Source organism: Aquila chrysaetos, assembly GCF_900496995.4.
Source record: "Aquila chrysaetos chrysaetos chromosome W unlocalized genomic scaffold, bAquChr1.4 W_unloc_2, whole genome shotgun sequence".
Lineage (NCBI taxonomy): Eukaryota > Metazoa > Chordata > Aves > Accipitriformes > Accipitridae > Aquila > Aquila chrysaetos.
In genome coordinates, this window is record NW_024470322.1 from 2,686,633 (window position 1) to 2,711,490 (window position 24,858).

General features: G+C 43.1%; 1 protein-coding gene across 11 annotated transcripts in view; it reads right to left on the bottom strand.

The window, feature by feature from the left end:
- LOC121232950 (protein Hook homolog 3-like) overlaps positions 1-24,858 on the bottom strand; it is a 152,318-nt gene that overhangs the window by 51,875 nt on the left and 75,585 nt on the right. For 10 of the 11 annotated variants that reach the window (XM_041121503.1, XM_041121501.1, XM_041121502.1 and 7 more), the window contains 5 exons: positions 20,529-20,661; positions 14,781-14,848; positions 9,294-9,356; positions 8,210-8,293; positions 669-832 (listed from right to left, as the gene is read on the bottom strand). In XM_041121503.1, the coding sequence (XP_040977437.1) occupies positions 669-832; positions 8,210-8,293; positions 9,294-9,356; positions 14,781-14,848; positions 20,529-20,661 (512 nt within the window). Of the gene's footprint in view, positions 1-668; positions 833-8,209; positions 8,294-9,293; positions 9,357-14,780; positions 14,849-20,528; positions 20,662-20,908; positions 20,967-24,858 lie in introns of all 11 variants that reach the window. The other variant, XM_041121504.1, reaches the window with a different exon arrangement.

Here is a 24,858-nt window from a genome sequence, read left to right on the forward strand (position 1 = left end):
GGATAATGTCCTGGATTGATTTGGGATAGAGTTAATTTTCAGAGGAAGCTGGGAGGGGGCACAGCCAGGACAGCTGACCTGAACTAGCCAAGGAGCTATTCCATACCATGTGACATCATGCTCAGTATATAAATGGGGAGCGAGCTGGGGGGAGGCTTTCTCCCGGTTTGGGAAGTGGTGGAGCGTCAGGTTCCAGGTGGTGAGCAGTTGCACTGTGCATCACTTGTTTTGTATATTCTTATATTAATACCGTTGTTGTTGTAACTTCTCTTTTTGTGTTGTCCCAGTAAACTGTCCTTATCTCAACCCACGAGGTTCCAGTTTTTTTTCTTTCTCCTTTCTGATTCTCCTCCCCATCCCACCGGAGAGGGGCAGGGAGGAGTGAGCGAGCAGCCTCGTGGTGCTTTTTTACTGTCTGGGCTTAACCCACAACAGAATTGCTACAACTTCCAGGGGAGGGGAAGGGGAGTGGATGCAGTATTTCAGTTTTGGTTTTTTTAAATCCACTTTTTTCAAAGTCTGAGCTTATAAAGATCATAACAGAAACTTCACTACTATGGTTATTATGCCAACAATTATAATAATTTAGTATAAATGCCAGTAGAACCAAAAGTATACAAGTCATACTGGCTGCCAACTACAGTTTATCCACTTGTGGCTTTTTTTACCTGAATGTTTCCTCTTGGAGGTGCTCTAATTGGGTCTGCAGCTGCAAGTGCCTACGACCTGCAGGGCTGTTAGGATCTTCGATAGCATCAGATTGATTCAAACGTTCCATCAGAATCTGGTTCTCAGCAAGTAAAATGCTCTTCTCCTCTTGAAGTGCTGCAACCTGTTGTAATAAAAGAACAGAATGGAATAATGGAGCTGTCAGCTATAAAGAGCAATTCTTTGGTGCACACAGGAAAACATTAACACAGCTCATAACTGGAAACATTGAAGTTCACAGAACTGTATTTCACAGGAACAAATTGTAACTTTAATACTTTTTCATTTGATATGTGATGTAATCAATGCGCTACAGCATTAGGGATAAGATTTACCATAAAGAAAACAGTGTTCTTACCTTTATTTCTCAGAAATATCTAAAGAAAATTAGCTTAGTTATCAAAGAAGATTATGTCACTGTATTAAAGTCTGCCTACTTTTCAAGCACCACCACCCCATGCACACATGTCGTGGTTTAACCCCAGCCAGCAACTAAGCACCACGCAGCCACTCACTCACTCCCCCACCCAGTGGGATGGCGGAGAAAATCAGGAAAAAAAGTAAAACTCACAGGTTGAGATAAAAGCGGTTTAATAGAACAGAAAAGAAGAAAGTAATAATGATAATGGTAACACTAATAAAATGACAACAGCAATAATAAAAGGATTGGAATGTACAAATGATGCGCAGTGCAATTGCTCACCACCTGCCGACCGACACCCAGCTAGCCCCCGAGCAGCGATTCCCCGCCCCCACTCCCCCCAGTTTATATACTAGATGTGGCGTCACATGATATGGAATACCCCTTTGGCCAGTTTGGGTCAGCTGCCCTGGCTGTGTCCTGTGCCAACTTCTTGTGCCCCTCCAGCTTTCTCGCTGGCTGGGCATGAGAAGCTGAAAAATCCTTGACTTTAGACTAAACACTACTTAGCAACAACTGAAAACATCAGTGTTATCAACATTCTTCACATACTGAACTCAAAACATAGCACTGTACCAGCTACTAGGAAGACAATTAACTCTATCCCAGCTGAAACCAGGACAACACACCCTAGCACCCCATTGTGGGAGCAGCTCAGAACACCTGGCATTTGTTTTCAAGAGTGAACATTAGAATTTGTTGTGCTGCATGTTGGCCAAGCCTTTGAAGAACTAGTTTTACAAGGTCAGGTTGGAGGATGGCCTTGTGTAGGCCTGGGAAGATGTGGCTGAAGACGGTCACGAGTATGTGTATGGAATGTTTTTATCTTTAACTGTTCTGAGGACTGGCAAACATCCCAGCTGAGCCAGATATGCCCTCCTGTGCTAGTAGTATTGGCTGTATGCCGTTAGTTCTTTCTAGATCTTTGTTGAAACATGTATAAGTTTGATCCTTTTGTGAAATAAAGGGAATCTTGTACAGATAGCTTGAGCGCTTAATTCAGTCACCGCAGATGGTGACCCCGACATGATCAAGAGAAGAAAATGACGTGATTAAGAGAAGAAAAGGGGTGGTTCCCCTCCACTGCGGAGACCACGCAATCTAACGGGGAGAGTTCTGAAGAAGTGGCCATGACTCCGAGAAAATAGGTGACAGCAACCCCTGTGGAACAGGTGAGTTGCGAGATTGCGGTAGCATGGGGCAATCAGCTTCCCAGGAGCATAAGCTCTACTTAAACGTTTTGCAGCAGATTTTACGGGCCTCTGGGTATAAAATAACAGAGGGACAAATTGCTTCGCTTTTAATATGGGTAAAGGATAATTGTAACTGGTTTCCCACAGAGGGAACTTTTGATAGCAAGGTTTGGGAAAGAGTTGGGGAATGTTTACAAACACGAAAAAGTTTGGCATTTGGTGTATCAGAAAATTTAATTGTGACATGGAAATTTATTTATACTGCGCTGGTGCATTTACAGACGGCAGAGAAAATCATATCAGTACAACCTGATACTACTTTTGAGGAGACAGTTTGTGAGCAGGCCGCTAATGAGCAAGATTCTGATTCCGATAATAATTCTTTTGTATCAGGCAAGGTGGACTCTGAAAAAGAGCCGGATTTATATCCCTCATTACCTCCACCACTGCCCGCACCACCGTTAACGCACACACCCCGCCGGCAGGCAGGCAGGCAGGCAGGCAGGCAGCGGGCAGGCAGCACAGGCTCCGCGGGCTCGCAGACCCTCACCACCGCATACAGGTCCCCGCCGCCCCGCCGCTGCCTCCTGCCGCTTTCGCGCCCGCCCCGCTGCCGTCGCCTGCGGCCGCCGCGGCCACCGCCGTCGCCCCCACCCACCCCAACTGCCTGGTACTCCTTCTCCAGGGTTTGCAGAACTTAAAACAGAACCTGGCTTTGCTGCGTTGCCTGTATCTCTTTCTCCTGCTACTCCCTCTAACTCTATGCCTCTGTCTAATCCTGTGGCTCCTGCTTTACAGCGGTGCGGAGAAAAAACTGTAGTGCCTTCAGCTCCGCCTTTAACAGACTTTGATGCTAAATGTGACAATTCATTTAATGATCTGGGAAAAAATACAAATAGCTTGATGCAACACTGTCAAGAAAAAGCTCTACAGCAAGGAGACACCATGTTTACTTTTCCTGTTATATACAGACCCCATAATCCACCACAGCATGAGGGTTTACCTTATGAAATGATAAAAGAATTATGGAAATCGATTCGTGAAAATGGGTTACAGAATTCATTTACAATGGGACTAGTGGAAGCAATTGGAGGCAGTTATGTTATGACTCCTTTGGACTTCAAATTGCTACAGAAAAAATTCAGAAGATGCCGTCCTGGAAATATTTAGGGTGGATTCTTACGGAGAGAACAGTACAGCCTCAATCATTAAAGTTGCAGACAGATATACGAACTCTGAACGATGCTCAAAAATTATTACGAACAATAAACTGGGTACGACCCATGTTAGGTATAACCACAGAGGAATTAAGTAATCTCTTTAACATTCTGAGAGGTGATCCTGATTTAACATCACCACGGATCTTAACTCCAGCTGCCAAGGAAGAGTTAAATTTAGTTTCACAAAAGATATCTACGTTACAAGCCTATAGAAGGGACTTAACTTTACCTGTTGATGTATATGTTATACAAGGTCCAAAACAACCTTTTGCTATTATAGGACAACATGATAAAGTCGCTCAGAAAATTTTATATTTGGAATGGGTGTTTCTCTCTAACACTCTAAGAAAACTATTATGCAGTCTTTAGAAATGATTGTGACTGGTACAAAAAGCACAGTCACATACTCAGTGTCTCATTGGTTTTGATCCTGATACCTTGTATCTTCCTTTTTCAAAACAAGATTTTGATTACCTTTTTGTTCAATCACAATCGCTGCAAATCACATTGGCTGACTTTATGAACAAAATTTCTTTCTCACTGCCTAAATGTAAGTTACTGCAAAACCTTCATACATTAATCATGCTTTAAAGTCCATGCTACATAAACAAAAAAGGGGGAATATGCCATCACAAGAACAGCTACATAATGCTATGTTTACTTTGAATTTTTTAAATCGATCACCAGACTTAATGGCCAACACAGCGATAGATTGGCATTTTAAAACTCCTGATTCTATTTCACACAGACCTAAAGTACTGTATAAAGATCCTTTTAGTGGACCTGGTTGGAATGGATCTGTGGAACTAATCACTTGGGGGCGAGGGTATGCTTGTGTTCTTCTTCCCACAGGAACCAAGTGGATTCCAGCTAAACACGTGAAGCCATATCATGAGCTGGCGAAACCACCCGGACAACCCAATCCCGCAGATGAAGACTCTGAATTTGAAGGAGGAGAAACAAATGAGGAGGAAGCAGTGCATCGAGAATGAAAAAGCTATCACATAGGGACATTTGAAGAGAATGCAACAACAAGCTAGTGCGATGATGCAATGTGTTTCCTACTCCAAAGAATACTTTTTTTAGCATAACTGGCAATAGTGGCCAGCAACAGTATTGTAAGAATTCTGATCCTTTTTCTTTGCATAGTCACCATGGCTCAGGTGCAACATTTTTATTGTGCCTATGTTACTGACCCTCCCTTGTTTAGGCCAGTAACATGGTGGGATTCAGAGATTCCTGTCTCTAGTAAATGACACAAAGTGGACGGGAGGGGTATGGTTACCACCTCCTGGCCCACTAGAAGAAAAGAAAGAATGGATCCGTGTCAATGACACACATACTTATTATTCCCTGAAATGGTCCGAGGGAGGATTGTCTCGGCCAGTATTACAAGCTCAGTGTAATAATAATACTGAACCCTTTTTTCATGAAGTCATGGGTGATAGGTATACCATTTATAAAATGACAAATAGCTCATGATGATTATCGAAAGAACCATTCCTTGCATAGTTTGAACCTGACACAGAATCACAAAGATTCGGTGATGATATGTACTTCACATCCTTATGTTTTTGTAGCAGCTCAATCCGTAGATATCGCTTTACGTAACCATGCTTTTGAAACTAATCTGAGTCAACCTTGGTATTTTAGCTGTTTTACTCATAAGAATATATCTGAACTAAGTCTTACAGTAATCATGCCAATGTGACGTCATGCTGAATTGTGGATCCCTGTAAATATGACCAAATTGTGGGAAGGGGAATCAGGATTAAGTCAATTATCAAGGCTTTTAAAGCGGACAATTAGTCACCCAAAACGATTTATAGGATGGCTAATTGCCTTTATAATATCAGCTATCATTATTGCAGCTACTGCTGCCGTTGCTACCACGGCACTTGCGAAATCTGTTCAGACTGCTCACACAATAGCTAATGTATTAGAAAATGTTAGAGCTAAAATGAATACCCAGGTACAAATTGATCAACAAATACTAGCACGATTGGACGCTTTAGAAGCAGTGGTAATTTGGCTTGGAGTATATTGGATTTGTGTGGCAAGGTTTTGGTAGCGGGGGGTTACAGGGGTGGCTTCTGTGGGGGCTGCTGGAGGCTTTCCCTGTGTCTGACGGAGCCAATGCCGGCCGGCTCTAAGACAGACCCACCGCCGGCCAAAGCCGAGCCAATCAGTGATAGTGGTAGCGCCTCTGTGTACAAAAAAAAAAAAAAAAAGCTGGGGAGAGAGAGAGAGGGGGAGAGAGAGAAAAAAAAAGAAAGAAAAAAGCTGGAGAGGGGGAAGAGAAAAGGGGTTGCAGAACACACAGAAACAGCAGCCGGAGAGAGGAGTGAGAACATGTAAGAGAAACAACCCTGCAGACACCAAGGTCAGTGAAGAAGGAGGGGGAGGAGATGCTCCAGGCGCCAGAGCAGAGATTCCCCTGCAGCCTGTGGTGAAGACCATGGTGAGACGGGTTGTCCCCCTGCAGCCCATGGAGGTCCATGGTGGAGCAGATGTCCACCTGCAGCCTGTGGAGGACCCCACGCCGGAGCAGGTGGGTGCCTAAAGGAGGCTGTGACCCCATGGGAAGCCCATGCTGGAGCAGGCTCCTGGCAGGACCTGCAGATCTGTGGAGAGAGAAGCCCACGGAGCAGGTTTTCTGGCAGGACCTATGACCCCGTGGGGGACCCACGCTGGAGCAGTGTGCTCCTGAAGGACTGCACGCCGCAGAAAGGACCCATGCTGGAGCAGTTCGTGGAGGACTGTCTCCCATGGGAGAGATCCCACGCTGGAGCAGGGGAAGAGTGTGATGAGTGCTGCCTCTGAGGAGGATGAGGCGACAGAGATAATGTGTGATGAACTGACCGCAAACCTCATTTCCCATCCCCCTGTCCAGCTGAGGAGAGAGGAGTGATAGAATAGCTTTGGTGGGCACCTGGTGTCCAGCCAGGGTCAACCCATCATATAGAGATAGACAAAGTGCATTACAAAATAGAATGAAATTACATTGCAATTGGGAATTTCAAAAACAAGGGCTCTGTGTAACTCCTTTACAAGGGAATGAAAGTGTATGTGATTGGAATTAGGTGAAGGCGCATTTGCAAGGTGCATTTGCTACTAATATTGCAGGAGAGATCTAAGATCTTGCACAGATATTACAAGATCAAATGGGAAATATACAAAATTAGCAGAATAAGGTGTTTTTTGAAGGATTGTCTGATAGTGTTAAATGGTTAAATCTAAAAACATGGTTCGAAGGTTTAAATGTGTATCTGAAGTTGTATTGCTATTGGAGGGTTATTAATCATTTGTGTGTTTGCAGCAATCAGGATCATCTGAGGAGCAGTATGAGGATTGCGTTGGTTCAAAGCTGCCTTCCTCGTGAATCTGATGTTCCTAAACAAAAAAGGGGGAGATGTGGGAGCAGCTCGGAACACCTGGCATTTGTTTTCAAGAGTGAACATTAGAATTTGTTGTGCTGCATGTTGGCCAAGCCTTTTAAGAACTAGTTTTACAAGGTCAGGTTGGAGGATGGCTTGGTGTATGCCTGGGAAGATGTGGCTGAAGACGGTCACGAGTATGTGTATGGAATGTTTTTATCTTTAACTGTTCTGAGGACTGGCAAACATCCCAGCTGAGCCAGATATGCGCTCCTGTGTTAGTAGTATTGGCTGTATGCCGTTAGTTCTTTCTAGATCTTTGTTGAAACATGTATAAGTTTGATCCTTTTGTGAAATAAAGGGAATCTTGTACAGATAGCTTGAGCGCTTAATTCAGTCGCTGCACCCCATAGGTTTTTTAACATGTTTTCCAAAGGAAACAATATTTATACAATCACACAGAATATTCAAGTCTCTCATGGCCATGCCTCTCCAAGAAATTTTTTAATCCAGTGGCCAATTGCAAACGGACTTGAAACAGGAACAGAGGCCCCAAAGATGATTAAATTTCTGCCAGCTTTGTGAAAACAGGCAGTGGGGCAGAGAAGCCAAAGTGCTGTGACTCAAAGAATGTCTGAAGCATAAGCTGATATTATTAGGCACTATACAATCAAAATGCAGGTAGGAGGGGAAAAGAAAGAATATAAATATCCCAAGAGAAAGGAAAGTTTTGATCAGAACTTGCATCCAACACAACAAAATCAACCAACCATCAAACACAAATCAATAAGGCACAAGGCTTCATAATTCCGGTCATTACTGCTTGGCTAAAAGCCAGATTATATGCCAAAATAGGAACTGATTAAAATGGCTCTTCTGGGTTCCAGGCTTTGTCTGTTGATGCCTTCCAGATCACATATGCTCAGTTTACAGTAAAATTTAGTTTATGCATAGGTGATAGTCTAGAGTAATTTTGATTTGGTTGTAACTTTTTACTGAAATCATTATACAAGCAAAACTCCTCCTAGGTTTTCTGTAACTCATGAGTTGAGCAATGCAGCTCGTTTCTTGCTTGAATGCAAAAAAGCTTTGTCAGTACCAATCACCTTAATGCTGACATAATTGAATCAATACAAGTGGGCATGCGCTTTTTGCTCTGCTAACATGGGTAAAGAAATACAGCAACTGAGGAACTTTTTTTTAAATATAAAAGGTAGATTTCCACAATAATCCCTTTCTTCAGCTTTCCAAGAATTAACATACTTTTTTCTCAATTTGAAGATGACCTACCTGCATATCTAATTCATGACATCTCTGGGCAATTTCTTCTTTTGTTGCTAGGGCTTCATTTAATTCTTCTGTAGTTTTCTTCAACTATCATAAACAATAATAATTTTTAGTTTCATAATCATATATGTCTATAAATTATATAGCAAAATTATGAATTATATGATTGTAAAGTTTTTACATTTATGTAATATTGAAGTTTGGGAAAAAAAGAAAAGCAATTCTGCTTCTACAATGAAACAAAGTAGCAACTGTAATCATTGTTTAATTTGTCTAACAAAGGTAAACATGGCTGAAGGTGATATTCGGTCTTGAAACAAAACATTGAAGTTATTACATTTATTCTGTAAGCTGAGGGCCCCCCAAAACCAAACAGCTTAGCTCTGAAGAATCTATTGCCTCTGTACACTGAAAAAAAAAAGCATCAATAACACTTTTCTTTATGGATGCAAAGAATACATGATTTCAGTTTTTAATCTACTTTTCAAATACACAAAAGATTGGGAGGTAAAATACAAGGAATAAAAAGTTAAGGTAAAACCTGTCTAGTCACTGGGAACTACTCCTACTGTACAACAGGGGAAACATTGTGACGGAGAAACCTACCCATCTGAAAAAAGACACTGAATCTTATAAGCAGTGTGGAAACATTCAGTTACATCTCTTTAAAATAATTAAAAGACTTATATCTTCCAAGTTTCTGTATAAATGTAGTCAGGGAAATAAATAAATACCTACAAGAAAATTAGTCTGATAAAATATGCACATAGTTAATGCACATGTACATATTTTATTACACATAATAAATTTTAGATGGGCCTTCTACTTTTCACAGACAGGATCATAATCTTTCCTTTTTTAAGTTTACAAGGCACAGCTGACATAAAAATTAATTCCATCTACCAGAATTTATGTACTTCTACACAGATAACCGTAAAAAGCAGTCAAGTTTTATTTTGCATCCATTATTCAAATTTTTCACAAAACTCTCCCACAATAGAAAAGGTAGACTGCTTAACAATAAACCATAATGATTAGGCATTGATTTCCTGTGATTAAAGGAAAAGAAATATCTTATCTTAGATACCTGACGTTCAAGGTCAATGTAAGCATCATTTCCAAAAGAGACTGGAGACTCGTTAATCATCAACTGCAATTAGATTATATTGGATTAGAAAAAACATAAGATTTACTTGCATATTAAAGGTAAGTTTCAATGAAAAATTAGGTTCATCTTAACCTTTAGGAAAGCTTTTTTTTCTGACAACAGTAACATTTTTTACTTCATTTTTATATGAGGCATATTAAAAAAAATTACAGAAAGACATATTCAGGACTTTTAATATCTAAAGTATGAAAAACATTACCTTACATAGTCATTCTCTCTTCTGAAAAAGCACATTCATTATCTATCATGAAAGCTACACTATCTTTTGCAGAGCACTGTATTGAAACAGCATTAGACTGGTGGCAGCTATTATGTAGCAGACAAGATAGGTCTCAAATTGTTCTCTGGCAGTTGTTTTCATCTTTTCCCATTTTGAGAGCCCACATTCTTATTTTTGGTTTTGAAACATCTGTATCTCAACTAATTATAAAGAAATGAAAAAGGACCAAGCTTACTGCTCCTGATTTGTCTGGAATTTGCAGATTAAAAATTTATACTCTAATGAGTACTCACTAAAAATGAGTATTTTTGAAACAAGCATTACAATTCTTTGTAATTTGACTAGAAGAATGGTTTGTAATGATTTTAGCGAGGAAAAAATGATTGTCAAGTCATAAGATTTTACGGTTCTAGCAAGCAATAGCTCAGAGGCTGAGCTCTGACTGCTAGCCAGTTTTATTAGCTTTCCTGATAACACACCAAGGGCAGCTATAGACACAATATTTACAAAACATTGTCTCCTTGGAATGGATAAGCAAGTAACCCTGACACCAGTTAAGGTGAAGTTAAGGTTGAAAGCAGTACCATAAGAAATTTTAAATATATATATATAACAGATATGTAGCAAATAACTCAAAAAGAAATGTTTTCCCTCCCTGAACCCCCCCCCCCCCCCAAAACAAAAGTAAAATAGTAAAATAACCCAAAACTTAGGCAGGAAATTTGGCACTTGCCTGTTCTTGACAGCATTGACTTAAAGAGATAGAAAAAAGAAGCTGATCTGGCAGGAAGTTTGGGCATTTTTTTAAAATCCTAATTTTAAGAACTCTCAATTTGCAATTTTAGTGCTTGAAATGATTCCATAGTCATCCAATAGGATCCAAGACTGTTAGAATGCAGCATGAGACAAAGAGATAACAGGTAGCAGAGCCCTCAGGCTCAAGTGACATCTCTTCAGTGGCATCTTTTAGAAATGTAACAGAAATAGTGAAATTGCTCTAGTGGTCAACATGAAATTTGTCATTTCTTGCTCACGTTCAGAAGCAGTGAAGGCCTAGGAAGAAAAGGCATATTGCCAAAGACTTAAGAACTGTTATTTTCTTCTGGACGCTTGCCATACTTTCTTGTCAGAAAGTACAGGAAACTATTCCTTTTAACTATTCCCCTGCAGTAAATCTCCATTATGAAGCCTGACTGAGCACATGAGAAGTTACTCATGGCAACAGAGTGGTCACTAACATTATTCTGTAGTTTTCTTCTTTTATGCTTCCATCTGCATTGTTAGTGTAATTTATCAGTTAAAGATGATGAAGAAAACCTTTATTGCATATAGCAACTCTCCAGGCTAAGGACTGCTAAGCACAGCAGAAGAATGGTCTTTCCCCATCACCATAGTCTTAAAAATAAATCAGGTATCCCATTACTATCCTTAAAACAACATTTTTACAAAACACATTGCAGCATATTTTTTAACATGCTACAAAGTATTATCAGGAATACCTTAAAAAGTCTATTAATATTGCTAATAACTGACAAAAGAATATTTTGCTGCATGTTTCTTTATTTCTTTTCATTTGTTCAGTTACAACATTTAGTTGTTCAGATTTTTTTTTTCACTTATTAGATAGAAATTTTTAAAAGCTTTTTGATACTGTCTCTCACAGCATCCTTCTGGACAAAATGTCCAGCATACAGCTAGACAAGTCCATAATACATTCAGTGAACAATTGGCTGATGGGTTGGGCTTAAAGAGTTATAGTAAATGGGGTTACATCAGGCTGGTGACCAGTCACCAGTGGGGTTCCCCAGGGCTCAATTTTAGGGACAGTGCTCTTTAATGGTTTTATAAATGATCTGGTTGCAGGAGTCGAACGTACATTAAGTTTGCCAACAATACTAAACTAGGAGGAGCTGTGGACTCCCTCGAGGGTAGAGAGGCCTTACAGAGAGATCTGGACAGACTAGAGCTGGGCAATCACCAACCATATGAAATTTAACAAGAGGAAGTGCCAGATTCTCCACCTGGGATGGGGTAATCCTGGTTATACATACAAATTGGGGGACGAGAGGCTGGAGAGCAGCCCCACGGACAGAGATCTGGGGGATTGGGTTGATGGCAAGTTGAATGAATCAACAGTGTGCCCTGGCAGCCAAAAGGGCCAAGCGTGTGTCACGACCCAGGCTGGACAGACCAGGGAGTAGTGTTGAATTCGGAATTCCCTCAGGCTAAATTAAGGTGAAACGACACCAAACGATCAGTTAAACATTTTATTCATGGCAGAAGCAACCTGAACTTGGAGGGCGTTAACAGTAGGTGGTGGGGTTTCTCTCAACAGAAATTGGCATGGAACTACCTCAGTAACCTGTGGTAACCATATACATCAATTCAGGGAAGAAGGAGAGCCCTCCCGTTGAGTCACGAGGTTCAGAGTGGACCCCCTTGCTTTCTAGACTCCTTCGCAGAGAACAGCCTAGGGGTGGCTAGATCCACTCCTAGTCCCAGACTTGGTCAACGGGTTTATGTCTTAAAGGGATGAGGTGTAGGGATTATAGAAAAGGAAAAAGAAAGAGAGAACATGACAGAGAGAGAAAAAAGGAAGAGAGAAAGATTTCACTGGTCCTGGGACCAGCGTTGGTTCAGTCAGCCGAGGGGTCCAGTCAGTCCGAGCCAGTTCCAGTGGGCTTGCCTGCATGGGGCTTCAGTTTATGTCCTTTTATCATCCTTGCCCCTCCTTCAGGTGGGCACTCAAACTTATTAGACAATTAGGTGTCATGAGCAGTTTGTGAGCCTTTGGGACTTGGGGGTCATTTGGGGAGTAACTTCCCCTTCCCTGCAGACCTGATCTTTGGCCATGTATGGTGAGCTGTCCTGCTCAGCATCTCAAAACAGTATATCAAAACGGCATGGTGAATTGCCCTGCTCAGCATATCAGAACAGCATTATCAGAACACAGAGCTGTGCACCCTCCAGCACCCAACCTCTCCAGTCTTGTTGCTGATGGGTGCTGACTGGCTTCTTTTCACCTGTGGTTCCTTGCTATGCAGGGTTCGTTGTTATGCAAAGTTCATCTTATGCAGAACTTGTCCCACCACAATGTTTGAGACATTAACTCTTTCAGACTCTCACACTGTGTCCTGGGGTGCATCAAGCACAGCATAGCTAGCTGGTTGAGGGAGGTGATTGTCCCACACTACACTGCACTGGTGCAGCCTCACCTCAAGTACTGTGTGCAGGTTTGCATGCCTCAGTATTAGAAGGACAACAAACTATTAGAATGTGTCCAGAGGAGGGCAACCAAGATGGTGAAAGGTCTCAAGGGCAAGACTGAGCGACTGAAGCCACTTGGTTTGTTCAGCTTAGAGAAGAGAAGGCTGAGGGGTGACCTCATTGCAGTCTACAACTTCCTCAAGAGGGGCAGTGGAGGGGGAGGTGCTGATCTCCTCTCTGGTGACCAGTGATAGGACATGAGGAAATGGTTTGAAGCTGCATCATGGGAAGTTCAGATTGGACATTAGGAAAAGGTTCTTCACTGAGAGGGTGGTCGGTCACTGGAACAGGCTCCCCAGGGAAGTGGTCATGGCACCAAGCCTGTCAGAGTTCAAGGAGCATCTGGACGATGCTTTTAGTCATATGGTTTAGTGTTAGGTAGTCCTGGGAGGAGCAGGGAGTTGGACTCGATGATCCTCATGGGTCCCTTCCAACTTGAGATATTCTATGACTCTCTGATTTTATGAAAAAATTCTACAGGATTTGGTTACTTACATAAAAGCAGTATAATACACTTCAGGAGCTACAAAGTAGGAAAGATAAAGGAAGGGGACCCCGTTATCAAAACATTAAGTCAATGTATTGGGTTTACATGGCAAGGTTTTGGTAGCGGGGGGGGCTACAGGGGTGGCTTCTGTGAGAAGACACCAGAAGCTGTCCCCCTGTCAGATGGAGCCAGTTCCAGACGGCTCCAAGACAGACCCACTGCTGGCCAAAGCTGAACCAATCAGTGACAGTGGTAGCAACTCTGTGATAACATATTTAAGAAAGGGTAAAAAAACGCTGCACAGCAGCAGCTGAGGGAGAGGAATGGAAATATGTGAGAGAAACAACCCTGCAGATACCAAGGTCAGTGAAGAGGGAGGGGGAGGAGGTGCTCCAGGCACCAAAGCAGAGGTTCCCCTGCAGCCTGTGGTGAAGACCATGGTGATGCAGGTTATCCCCCTGCAGCCCATGGAGGTCTACAGTGGAGCAGATATCCACCCTGCAGCCTGTGGAGGACCCCACACCAGAGCAGGTAAATGTGCCCTGAAGGAAGCTGTGACCCTGTGGAGAACCCACGCAGGAGCAGGCTCCTGGCAGGAACTGTGGCCCGTGGAGAGGAGCCCACGTGGGAGCAGGTTTTCTGGCAGGACCTGTGACCCCACGGGGGACCCATGCTGGAGCAGTCCATTCCTGAAGGACTGCACCCTGCGGAACGGACCCATGCTGGAGGAGCTCTTGAAGAACTGCATCCTGTGGGAAGGACCCACGTTGGAGAAGTTCGTGGAGGACTGTATCGTGTGGGTAGGACCCCACACTAGAGCAGGGGAAGAGTGTGAGGAGGAAGAAGTGGCAGAGATGAAGTGTTATGACTTGACTGCAACTCCCTATTACCCATCCCCCTGCGCTGCTTGGGCGGAGGATGAGGTAGAGAAGTCAGGAGTGAAGTTGAACCTAGCAAGAAGGGAGGGGTGGGGGGAAGGTGTTTTTAGATTTGTTCTTATTTCTTATTACCTTACTCTCTTTTTAATTGGCAATAAATTAAATTAATTTTCCCAAGTCGAGTCTGTTTTGCCTGTGATAGTAATTGGTAAGTGACCTCCCTGTCCCTATCTTGACCTATGAGCCTTTTGTCGTATTTTCTCCCCCTATTAAGGAGGGGGAGTGATAGAGTGGCTTGGTGGGCATCTGGAGGCTAGCCAAGGTCAACCCACCACAGTTGAGAAGATTTAAACTTCTAGAGCAGTGGGACATGCAACCAAAGTTCTTTGACATGAAGAAGGCTTGCTTGATTTGTTTTTCTAACTCAAAAGAGGAAAATGTTTCTTCTAAAATTGCAAACTCTGTGCCCCTTTTTCATCACAGTGGAAAAAAAGTGTGGTTTTTTGCAACATTGAAAGGCTTAATTTCTACACACTATGGACACTCTAACATACCTCCTGAATGGCTGTCATGACAACATGTTGAACTGATTCTTCCATCATCATTATGGTCTGTATGTATTCTGAAAATAAGAGAATTCAGGTGTGTTACTATTTAAGCTTGAGAAAGTCACACAGAACATGAGATCAGTAGTCATATCTTTCCTACAAGCTGAGCAGGTACTACAGATGAAACTGAAATTTGTAATTACCTTTCAAGTTTCAGGCTAGCAAACTCAAGAACACATTATAGAAAAAAAAGTCTTCAGACATAAATCAAGGCTCACTGGAACACTGCAACATTTGGAGTTTTTTTGCCTATGATGGCCATTTTTTTCTTCCCCATTACCTCCCAAAAGAACTGTCTACTCTCCAAGTGCTTTTCTCCCTTTGTTCCTGAATTATTCAGGCAATAGAGGAAGAGGATCCAAGGATGGGTTGTCTTTTTCCATTACTTTGTCTCCTTGTCCTGCCTTTCTACAGCACCCTCATTTCACAGAATTTCCATATAAGGTCTTGAGAAAGCACAGAACTAAGAATACAATAAATCCTCTCCACATTTTCTCTTCCTTTTCTATACATAGATGTGACCTGTGTTGGAAGCATGCTGTAGGAGGATTGAGTGGTTAGAATGTCAAATTCTAATGTTTAGACTGAGTCAGATTTGTGACTTGTCCAATATCATATGCATCCCAGCCAGGTATCATGACCTTTTATTTTTTTTTTTTCCAAATGCCATGTATATCATTGTTATGATTTGTCTAAGAGAAAGGTGTTGGGAATCAGCCACCTCAAATTTAGAAGAGGCACGACAGTAAATAATCAAACTACATATAACTAGACTGTTTAGATGTCTGTATCTCATGTTTTTAATGTTTAGACTGGCAGAATATGTAAAGTTCAGGGAAAGATACATTCCTCACTAATAAATGCCAAGCAGCTACAAAAATAAAGAATGAGAAATTTACACTTCTGTGACTGACCAACACACCCCCACAGTGGAAGAAGGATCAGAGGAATCATAGAATCATTTAGGTTGGAAAAGACCTTTAAGATCATCAAGTCCAACCATAAACCTAACACTGCAAGAATGCTGAGCTCAGGGAAGAATGTAAGGAATGATCGCCAATTATTGTAAAGAAAGCTGAACTTATCTCAACACAAGGGGGACTGGAGGGTAGCCTTTGTTTTAGCTATAGGGTTGTACCAGGGGGTCATCAGGCTGTATAAACAGCCTTCCTTGAGATAATTAGTAGAGAGTAATGGCTTCCTGAGATAGCCAGACTAGCATGGGGAGAAGTGTATATGTGCCTCAGCCCAACAAAGTAGAAAAACTGCACAACTAATAAAATGAACTTTGAGGAGAGCAACGGGCTTGAGCTAACTTCAACATGTGTATTCCTTCCAGGCAACTGGGGACACCCAGTGTTGTGACAGTGAGCATAGAGAGATCGGTAATGGGAATCACATTTGTATTGTGATTCTACTATATATTGCAATTGCTATATTATGCTTGTATTGTGATTTCAGTATATTGCTGTATCACTCTGCTAAATCAAAAGCCCATGTAACATCAAATATCTTCAAATAAGTAAATTTTATATTAAACATTAAACCCTCCTTATGTGGAATATCTAAAAGAACTTGGTCAGAGAGTATTTGACTGACAACTTCAGAGGTGTTAACTAAACAGTCAAGTGGAAGAGAGGTGGCTAAATTAAGTTATTTATGTACTTATGGAAGGGAAAACACTTGTATTCTAAATAAGAGGATGGCCAGACTTTCTCCTGCTTAAGGGAAGAATAAAAGTAGTTTCAGGATGAGAGATTAAAGCAATTCAGAACCCTGAGAAAACTGGAAAGGGGAAATTAGCTTAAAAGCTAAGATAGGCAATACAAGAGGAAGACAACAGTCTTGAAAACCAAGCTGCCATTTTGCCAGAAAGGAAACAAAAGTGAGGTGTATTAGGGAGAGACAGCCTTTGATAGAACCTTAGCATAAATACAGTAAGCATAGCTTTTTCTTTCACTTATCCACCTACATCTTTTATGAAGACTCTTGCAACTTGCCCCGATATATGCTGGAGGGACAACACAACAGGGCATAAGCAATCCAGGAGGTTCCTGGAGTGCATCGATGACAACTTCCTGACTCCAATGATAGAGGAAACAATGAGGAGAGGTGCTCTGCTATACCTCATACTCAAAAACAAGGAGGGACTCATGGGGGATGTGAAGGTCAAAGGCAGCATTAGCTGCAGTGACCATGAGATGGTGGAGTTCAGGATGCTGAGAGGAGGGTAAAAAATAAGATCACAAGACTGGACTTCAGGAGAGCAGACTTTGGCCTCTTCAGGGATCTGCTTGGTAGAGTCCCATGGCATTATCCTGGGATCTGGAGGGAAACAGGGGCAAAGAAAGTTGGTTCATACTGAAGGATTGCTTCCTACAAGCTCAAAAGAGCTCCATCCCAGTGAATATGAAGTCAGGCAAAAACTCCAGGAGGCCTGTATGGATGAACAAGGAGCTCCTGACAAAATTCAAAAACAAAAACAAAATATACAGAAGGTGGAAGCAGAGACAGGTATCTTGGGAGGAATACAGAGACATTGTCTGAGCATCCAGGGATGAAGTTAGGAAAGCCAAAGTCCAAATGGAATTGAATCTGGCAAGGGATGTCAAAGGCAACAAGAAGGGCTTCTTGAAGAATGTAAGTAGCAAAAGGAAGACTAGGGAAAATGTGGGCCCACTGCTGAATGGGGTAGGGGAACTAGTGACAAAGGACATGGGAAAGGTGGAAATACCAAATGTCTTTGTTCCTTCAGTATTTAACAGCAAGATCAGACTTCAGGAATCCCATTTCCCAGAGAAGAGGGGGAAAATCTGGAGCAAGGAAGATGTATGATTGGTGGAAGAGGATCAAGTCAGGGACTACTTAAGCAAACTGGACATACATAAGTCCATCAGCACTGATGGGATGCACCCACGAGGGCTGAGGGATCTGGCTGATGTCATTATGAGACCACTCTTGATAATCATTGATCAATCATGGTGACTAGGAGAAGTGCCAGAGGACTGGAGGAAAGCAAATGTCCCTCCTATCTTCAAGAAGGGCAAGAAGGAGGACCCAGGGAACTATGGGCTGGTCAGCCTCACCTCCATCCCTGGGAAGGTGATGGAGCTGCTAATCCTGGAAACCATTTCCAGGCACATGAAGGACAAGAAAATGATCAGGATTAGTCAGCATGGCTTCACCAAGGGGAAGTCATGCTTGACCAACTTGATAAAATTCTGTGATGAAGTGACTGGCCTGGTGGATGAGGGGAGAGCAGTGGATATTGACTACCTAGACCTGAGTAAGGCCTTTGACGCTGTCTCCCATAAGATCCTCTTAGAGAAGCTGTATGGGCTGGATGAGCAGACACTGAGGTGGATTGAAAATTGGCTGAACGGCTGGGCCCAGAGGGTGGTGATCAGTGGCATGAAGTCTAGTTGGACAGCAGTGACTAGCAGTGTACCCCAGGGGTCAATACTGGGTCCAGTCCTGTTCAATGTCTTCATTAATGATCTGGATGATGGGGCAGAGTGTACCCTCAGCAAGTTTGCTGGTGACACAAAAGTGGGAGGAGTGGCTGATATGCCAGAGGGTCGTGCTGTCATCCAGAGGGACTTCAACAGGCTGGAGAAATGGGCTGACAGGAACTTCATACAGTTCAACAAGGGGATGGGCAAAGTCCTGCACCTGGGGAGGAACAACCCCAGGCACCAGTACATGCTGGGGGCCACCCAGCTGGAAAGCAGCTTGGCAGAAAAGGACCTGGGGGTGCTGGTGGACACCAGGTTGAACGTGAGCCAGCAATGTGCCTGTATTGGGTGTGGCTGGGATAGAGTTAACTTTCCCCATAGCAGCCCTCATAGTGCTGTGCTTTGTAGTTGTAGCTGGAAGGGTGTTGATAAGACACCAATGTTCTGGCTACTGCTGAGCAGTGCTCCCACAGCATCAAGGCTGTCTCTCCAAACTCCCCCCACAAAGGCCAGTAGGCTGGGGTGGGCAAGAGGTTGGGAGGGGACATAGACGGAACAGCTGACCCAATCTGACCAAAGAGATATTCCATACCATATGAGGTCGTGCTCAGCAATAAAAGCTAAGGGAAAGGAGGAGGAGGAGGGGGCATTTGTTATTAAGGCGTTTGTCTTCCGAAGCAACCACTACGCATACTGAGGCCCTACTTCCCAGGAAGTGGCTGGACATTGCCTGCTGATGGGAAGTAGAGAATAATTTTTTTGTTGTTGTTGTTTCCTTTGCTTCTGTGTGCAGCCTTTGCTTTTCTTATTAAACTGCCTTTATCTTGACCCACGAGTTTTTAATCTTATTTTCTCCCCCCTGTCTCGCTGAGGAGGGGAGTGATAGAGTGGCTTGGTGGGCACCTGGTGGCAGCAAAAAGGGTAAATGGTATCCTGGGCTGCATTAGGAGGAGTGTTGCCAGCAGGTTGAGGGAGGTGTTCCTTCCTCCTTATTCAGCACTGGTGAGGCCACACCTGGAGTCCTGTGTCCAGTTCTGGGCTCCTCAGTACATGAGAGATATGGAGCTACTGGAGGGTGCAAGGAAGATGGAGCCAGGCTCTTTTCAGTGGTGTCCAGGGACGGGACAAGAGGCAATGGGCACAAACAGAAACAAAGGAGGTTCTGTCTGAATATCACGAAACACTTTTTTACTGTGAGAGTGACTGAGCACTGGAACAGGTTGCCCAGAGAGGTTGTGTAATCTCCATACTTGGAGATGTTAAAAAGTCATATGGACATGGTCTTGGGTAAACGGCTCTAGGTGGCCCTGCTTGAGCAGGGACATTGGACCAGATGACCTCCAGAGGTCCCTTGCAACCTGAACCATTCTGTGATTCTGTGATTTTAAGCGTTATGAATATTTGTTTGCATTTTTACCTTAATGTGACTTGAGTTAAACATAATTTAAGGGAACTGGATAACAATAAGACATCACACATCCAAGGATGCAATAAGGGCCCCGGAACACCTTAAGAAATGCTTTAACTGTCTGCCATATATGGAGAGAAACAGAACAGGTCCCCATTTTACTTGTGTAGGTCAGATAAAGTACTGGCACCACAGAAGCCAGAGGAGATAGAAGTGTTTTCCAATAACTGCTGAGGTGGGATTCAGTAGCTTAAATATAAGCCTCTAGTGACACTTTAGATGTCCTTGGGATATCCTGCCTGGCCTCCAGCTACTGGTGCAGAAGGGCACAATCTCCCATGCTCCAGTGCTAACCCTGTGCAGAAGTCTCAGAACCCTAGTGTCTCAGTTGTCAGTAGATGGCACCTGGTGATAACAAAGGCTCTCTGACATGCAGTAAGATATTGGAATACATTCCTGAACCCAAGGGTCACAGTGAAGGATGTGTAAATCACATTTGTTGATTCTTCACTTCACAGAGCTACCTCACACATGAATAGTTAAAGGTTGGGGACAAGACTTTTCATTTGTGAAGTCCCTTTTCAGCTCAGGGAACCCAAACTAAAAATATGCATGTTGAAAGCAAAACCAATTCCACATTTCCAGGCTGCAAATTTAGTAAAGCTCATAATATAACAACACTTATTGTCTGTAAAATAAAGTAGTGTTATGATTTAGAAAAAGTAAATTTGTCTCTCATAGCAACCTATCATTTTCCCTCAGTGATGTAAAAAGCAAGTTAGATTTTCATTAACAGCCCTGGAAGCAAAACATACTTTCAAAATTTAATACCTTGCTTCTGTTCACAATTCACAGCACATCCCAAGATAAGCTGAAGCATTCTCCCAAGCTCTGCAGCATCAGAGTGCTCTCCAATCAGGTTAACATCAGGAAGAGTGAAGTTGTTAATCTGTTGCCCTAGAATCTGCATACATATGTACATCACTATATATACATACACGTACATTACAAAATACAAAGATGATTCAGAGGCAATAGAAAGCACTTACTCTAATTTGGCATAGTTTTCAAATCCATCTTTAAAACACATTTAAAAAATTTCACCAGCTCATATACATATTTCAAAATATAAACCCACCCATATCACTTGACACAACTGACACTTTGGAAAGCTGTCTCAACTAATAACAAAGTATTAGTTTCAAACTTACCAAGAACAAGATTTGTTCTTCCAGGTAAGGGAAGGTAACGTAGGTAGGCCTAAAAAAGCTGATCAATTGCACTTGATGAATTAATTATTTTTATTAATTTTTTTCATTAAAAAAAATCTAATGCCTAAAAGCTTTCCACCTGGAATAAAGTCTGAATTTCTAAATCATACCATTGCAAACTCATAAATTAAATGTTTTACTTCAGTAAAATACATCTAGCATGAATGGATAACAAATCTCAGTTTGTAAAACACTTGGTCTAACAGTATTGTAGATCTAATCTAAGGATACTTAGCATGTCCAGAGCCAAAACAACTAATTTCTCATCCATGAGAAAAGGACCTGACCTAGTGGTACAACATGCAATTAAAGAGAGCAAATGTAAATACAAAAAGAATGAAGAGAAAAAAGCATGAGAGGGTGAGAGAGAGAGAAGGCACCTGTGCGCGGGGGGGGGGCGGATGACTGTGAGAGTGAGGGAGGTGGTGAGGACAAGAGAGCCAGAGCAAGAGAAAAGGTGAGGGAGAGAAGGCAAGAGAGAGGGCAAAAAAGGTGAGAGAGGGGGTGAGAAGGAGAATAAGAGAAGGCAAGGAGGAGTGAGAGACGGAAGGCAAGAGAGAAGGCAAGAGAAAGAAGACAAGAGAGAGAAATGGAGTGAGGAAGAGAGAAGGGGGGAGAGCTAGGCAGAGGAGGCAGGTGAGAGAGAGATGGGCAAGACAAAGCGCAGACAAGTGACAGAGAGAGAGGGGGGTAGCTATGTGGAGAGAGAGGGCATGTGGAAGTGAGAGAGAGGGTGAGCAAGAGAGGAGGTGGATGGGCAGGTGAGAGAAGGTGGGGGGGTGAGCAAGTGTGCAAGTGGCAGAATGAGAGCAATCAAGAATGCGAGCAAGTCAGAGAGAAGGTGAGAGACAGGAGGTGAGAAAACGAGAAGGTGAGTGAGCAAGATGGTGAGAGGGGGAGAGAGAAGGCAAGAGAGATGAAGAGGGTGAGCAAGAGAAGAAGGAGCAAGGGGGGGAAGAGAAAAGGAGGAAGGGAGATCGGGGAAGGGAGAGGGGGTGAAGGAAGTAGGAGAAGGAGAGAGAAGAAGGGAGAGAGGGGGAAGGGAGAGGGGAAAAGGAGGGGGGACATGAGCGGGGGATGGGACACAGAAAGGGGTGCAATGGAAGAAGCAAGGGGGGGGAAATGACGTGCAGGAAGTGAGAGAGGAGGTGAAGCTAGGGGAGGGGAAATGAGTGAAGAAGAGGGGAAGTGAGAGATGGAGGGAAGTGGGGGAGAGAGAGTGAAAGTGGGGGTGGAAGGATGTGCATGAGCAAGAGACAGCACAAGGGCGTGCAAGAGAGAATGAGCAAAAGTGCGAGCCAGATAAGATTAGTGCCAGCAAGTGCAAGAAAGCCCATGAATGAGAAAGCAAACAAGAATATAAGTTGTCTCTAAGAAAAAGAAGAAAAACATAGCAGAATTATTGGAAAATGCTTTGCAATTAGGAAGAATTTACATTAACGATTATCTGTAGAAGTAATTAAAAATTTCTGCTAGAGTGTTCTGCAAGCTTTCAGGGAGCTGAAAATATGAATATATAATGTGCAATTAAACACAATTCTAAAACTTTAACTGTAGACAAAAAGAAACTGCCAATTCTAAAGGTTTAATAGAGAAACAAAGACTACAGAAGTAATCACTCATTTTCTGAATGTTGTTTTTGCTTAATATCAGAGCAGATCAAGGTATTCATATGAAAATTGTTGAACAGATGTAGAAATCAAGTTGTTGAAAAGTTCCCAGGATTTTACTTTGGAGGAATCATAAGGTGGTTAGGGTTTTTTTAATAGAATCATAGAATCGTTTAGGTTGGAAAAGACCTTTAAGATCATCGAGTGCAACTGTCAACCCAATACCACCATGCCCACTAAACCATGTCCTGAAGTGCCACTCCTACGTGCTTTTTGAATACCTCCAGGGATGGTGACTCCACCACTTCCCTGGGCAGCCTGTTCCAATGCCTGACAACCCTTTCAGTAAAGAAATTTTTCCTAGTATCCAATCTAAACCTCCCCTGGCGCAACTTGAGGCCATTTCCTCTCATCCTATCACTAGTTACTTGATAGAAGAGACCAGCACCCACCTCACTACAACCTCCTTTCAGGTAGTTGTAGAGAGCGATAAGGTCTCCCCTCAGCCTCCTCTTCTCCAGACTAAACAGCCCCAGTTCCCTCAGCCGCTCCTCATAAGACTTGTGCTCCAGGCCCCTCACCAGCTTGGTTGCCCTTCTCTGGACACGCTCCAGCACCTCAATGTCTTTCCTGTAGTGAGGGGCCCAAAATGGAACACAGTACTCAAGGTGCAGCCTCACCAGTGCCGAGTACAGGGGAACAATCACTTCCCTGCTCCTGCTGGCCACACTATTTCTGATACAGGCCAGGATGCCATTGGCCGCCTTGGCCACCTGGACACACTGCTGGCTCATATTCAGCTGGCTGTCAACCAGCACCCCCAGGTCTTTTTCTGCCAGGCAGCTTTCCAGCCACTCTTCCCCAAGCCTGTAGTGCTGCATGGGGTTGCTGTGACTGAAGTGCAGGACCCGGCACTTGGCCTTGTTGAACCTCATACAATTGGCCTCAGCCCATCGATCCAGCCTGTCCAGATCTCTCTGTAGAGCCTTCCTACCCTCGAGCAGATCAACCCTCCCTCCCTCCCAACTTGGTGTCGTCCACAAACTTACTGAGTGTGCACTCGATCCCCTCATCCAGATCATTGATAAAGATATTAAACACAACTGGCCCCAGTACTGAGCCCTGGGGAACACCACTTGTGACTCACCACCAACTGGATTTAACTCCATTCACCACAACCCTCTGGCCTCATCCAGCCAGCCAGTTTTTTACCCAGCGATGTGATGGAACCAGAACTGCCTTAAGCATACAACAATCCAACATTACACACCATCCTCCTGCTGCGCCCAATTTCACCTGCTCGCCACACCGCACTGAAGCCCAATCCTGCTCTGCCGACTGAGAGGACTTTGCACCATCCCTCCTACCCAGAAAGACTGGTATGACAGATGGAGCCCAAAGTTGGGGACTAAATGAACTCAACGTACATTTTACAGAGATGGCCCATAGACTAAGGGAATAATATCTCTGTGTGTGTATACATATATATATATATATATATATATCTCTCAGAGGACGGAAAAGGTGATGATGATTGAATAGGATGTATTGGAAAGTATGGGACCTGAGCATGATGTACATGGTACAGAATAAGGGGTGGATACTGTCCTGGTTTCAGCTGGGATAGAGTTAATTTTCTTTCTAGTAGCTGGTATAGAGTTATGTTTGGGGTTCAGTATGAGAAGAATGTTGATAACACTGATGTTTTCAGTTGTTGCTAAGTAGTGTTTAGACTAAGTCAAGGATTTTTCAACTTCTCATGCCCAGCCAACAAGAAGGCTGGAGGGGCAGAAGAAATTGGGAGAGGACACAGCCAGGGCAGCTGACCCAAAGTGGCCAAAGGGATATTCCATAGCATGTGATGTCATGCCTAGTATATAAACTGGGGGGAGTTGGCCTGGGGGGAGTGCAACTCGGGAACTAACTGGGCATCGTTCGTTGCGTGGTAAGCAATTGCACTGTGCATCACTTGCATATTCCAATCCTTTTATTATTATTATTGTCATTTTATTATTGTTATTATTACCATTATTAGTTTCTTCTTTTCTGTTCTATTAAACTGTTCTTATCTTAACCCACAAGTTTTACTTTTTTTCCCGATTGTCTCCCCCATCCCACTGGGAAGTGAGTGAGCGGCTGCATGGTGCTTAGTTGCTGGCTGGGGTTAAACCATGACAGTCCATTTTGATGCCCAATGTGGGGCACGAAGGGTTGAGATAATGACAAATCTGACCAGAGCTTGTTAAAATGAATTTGCTACAAGCATTAATTTTATTCATT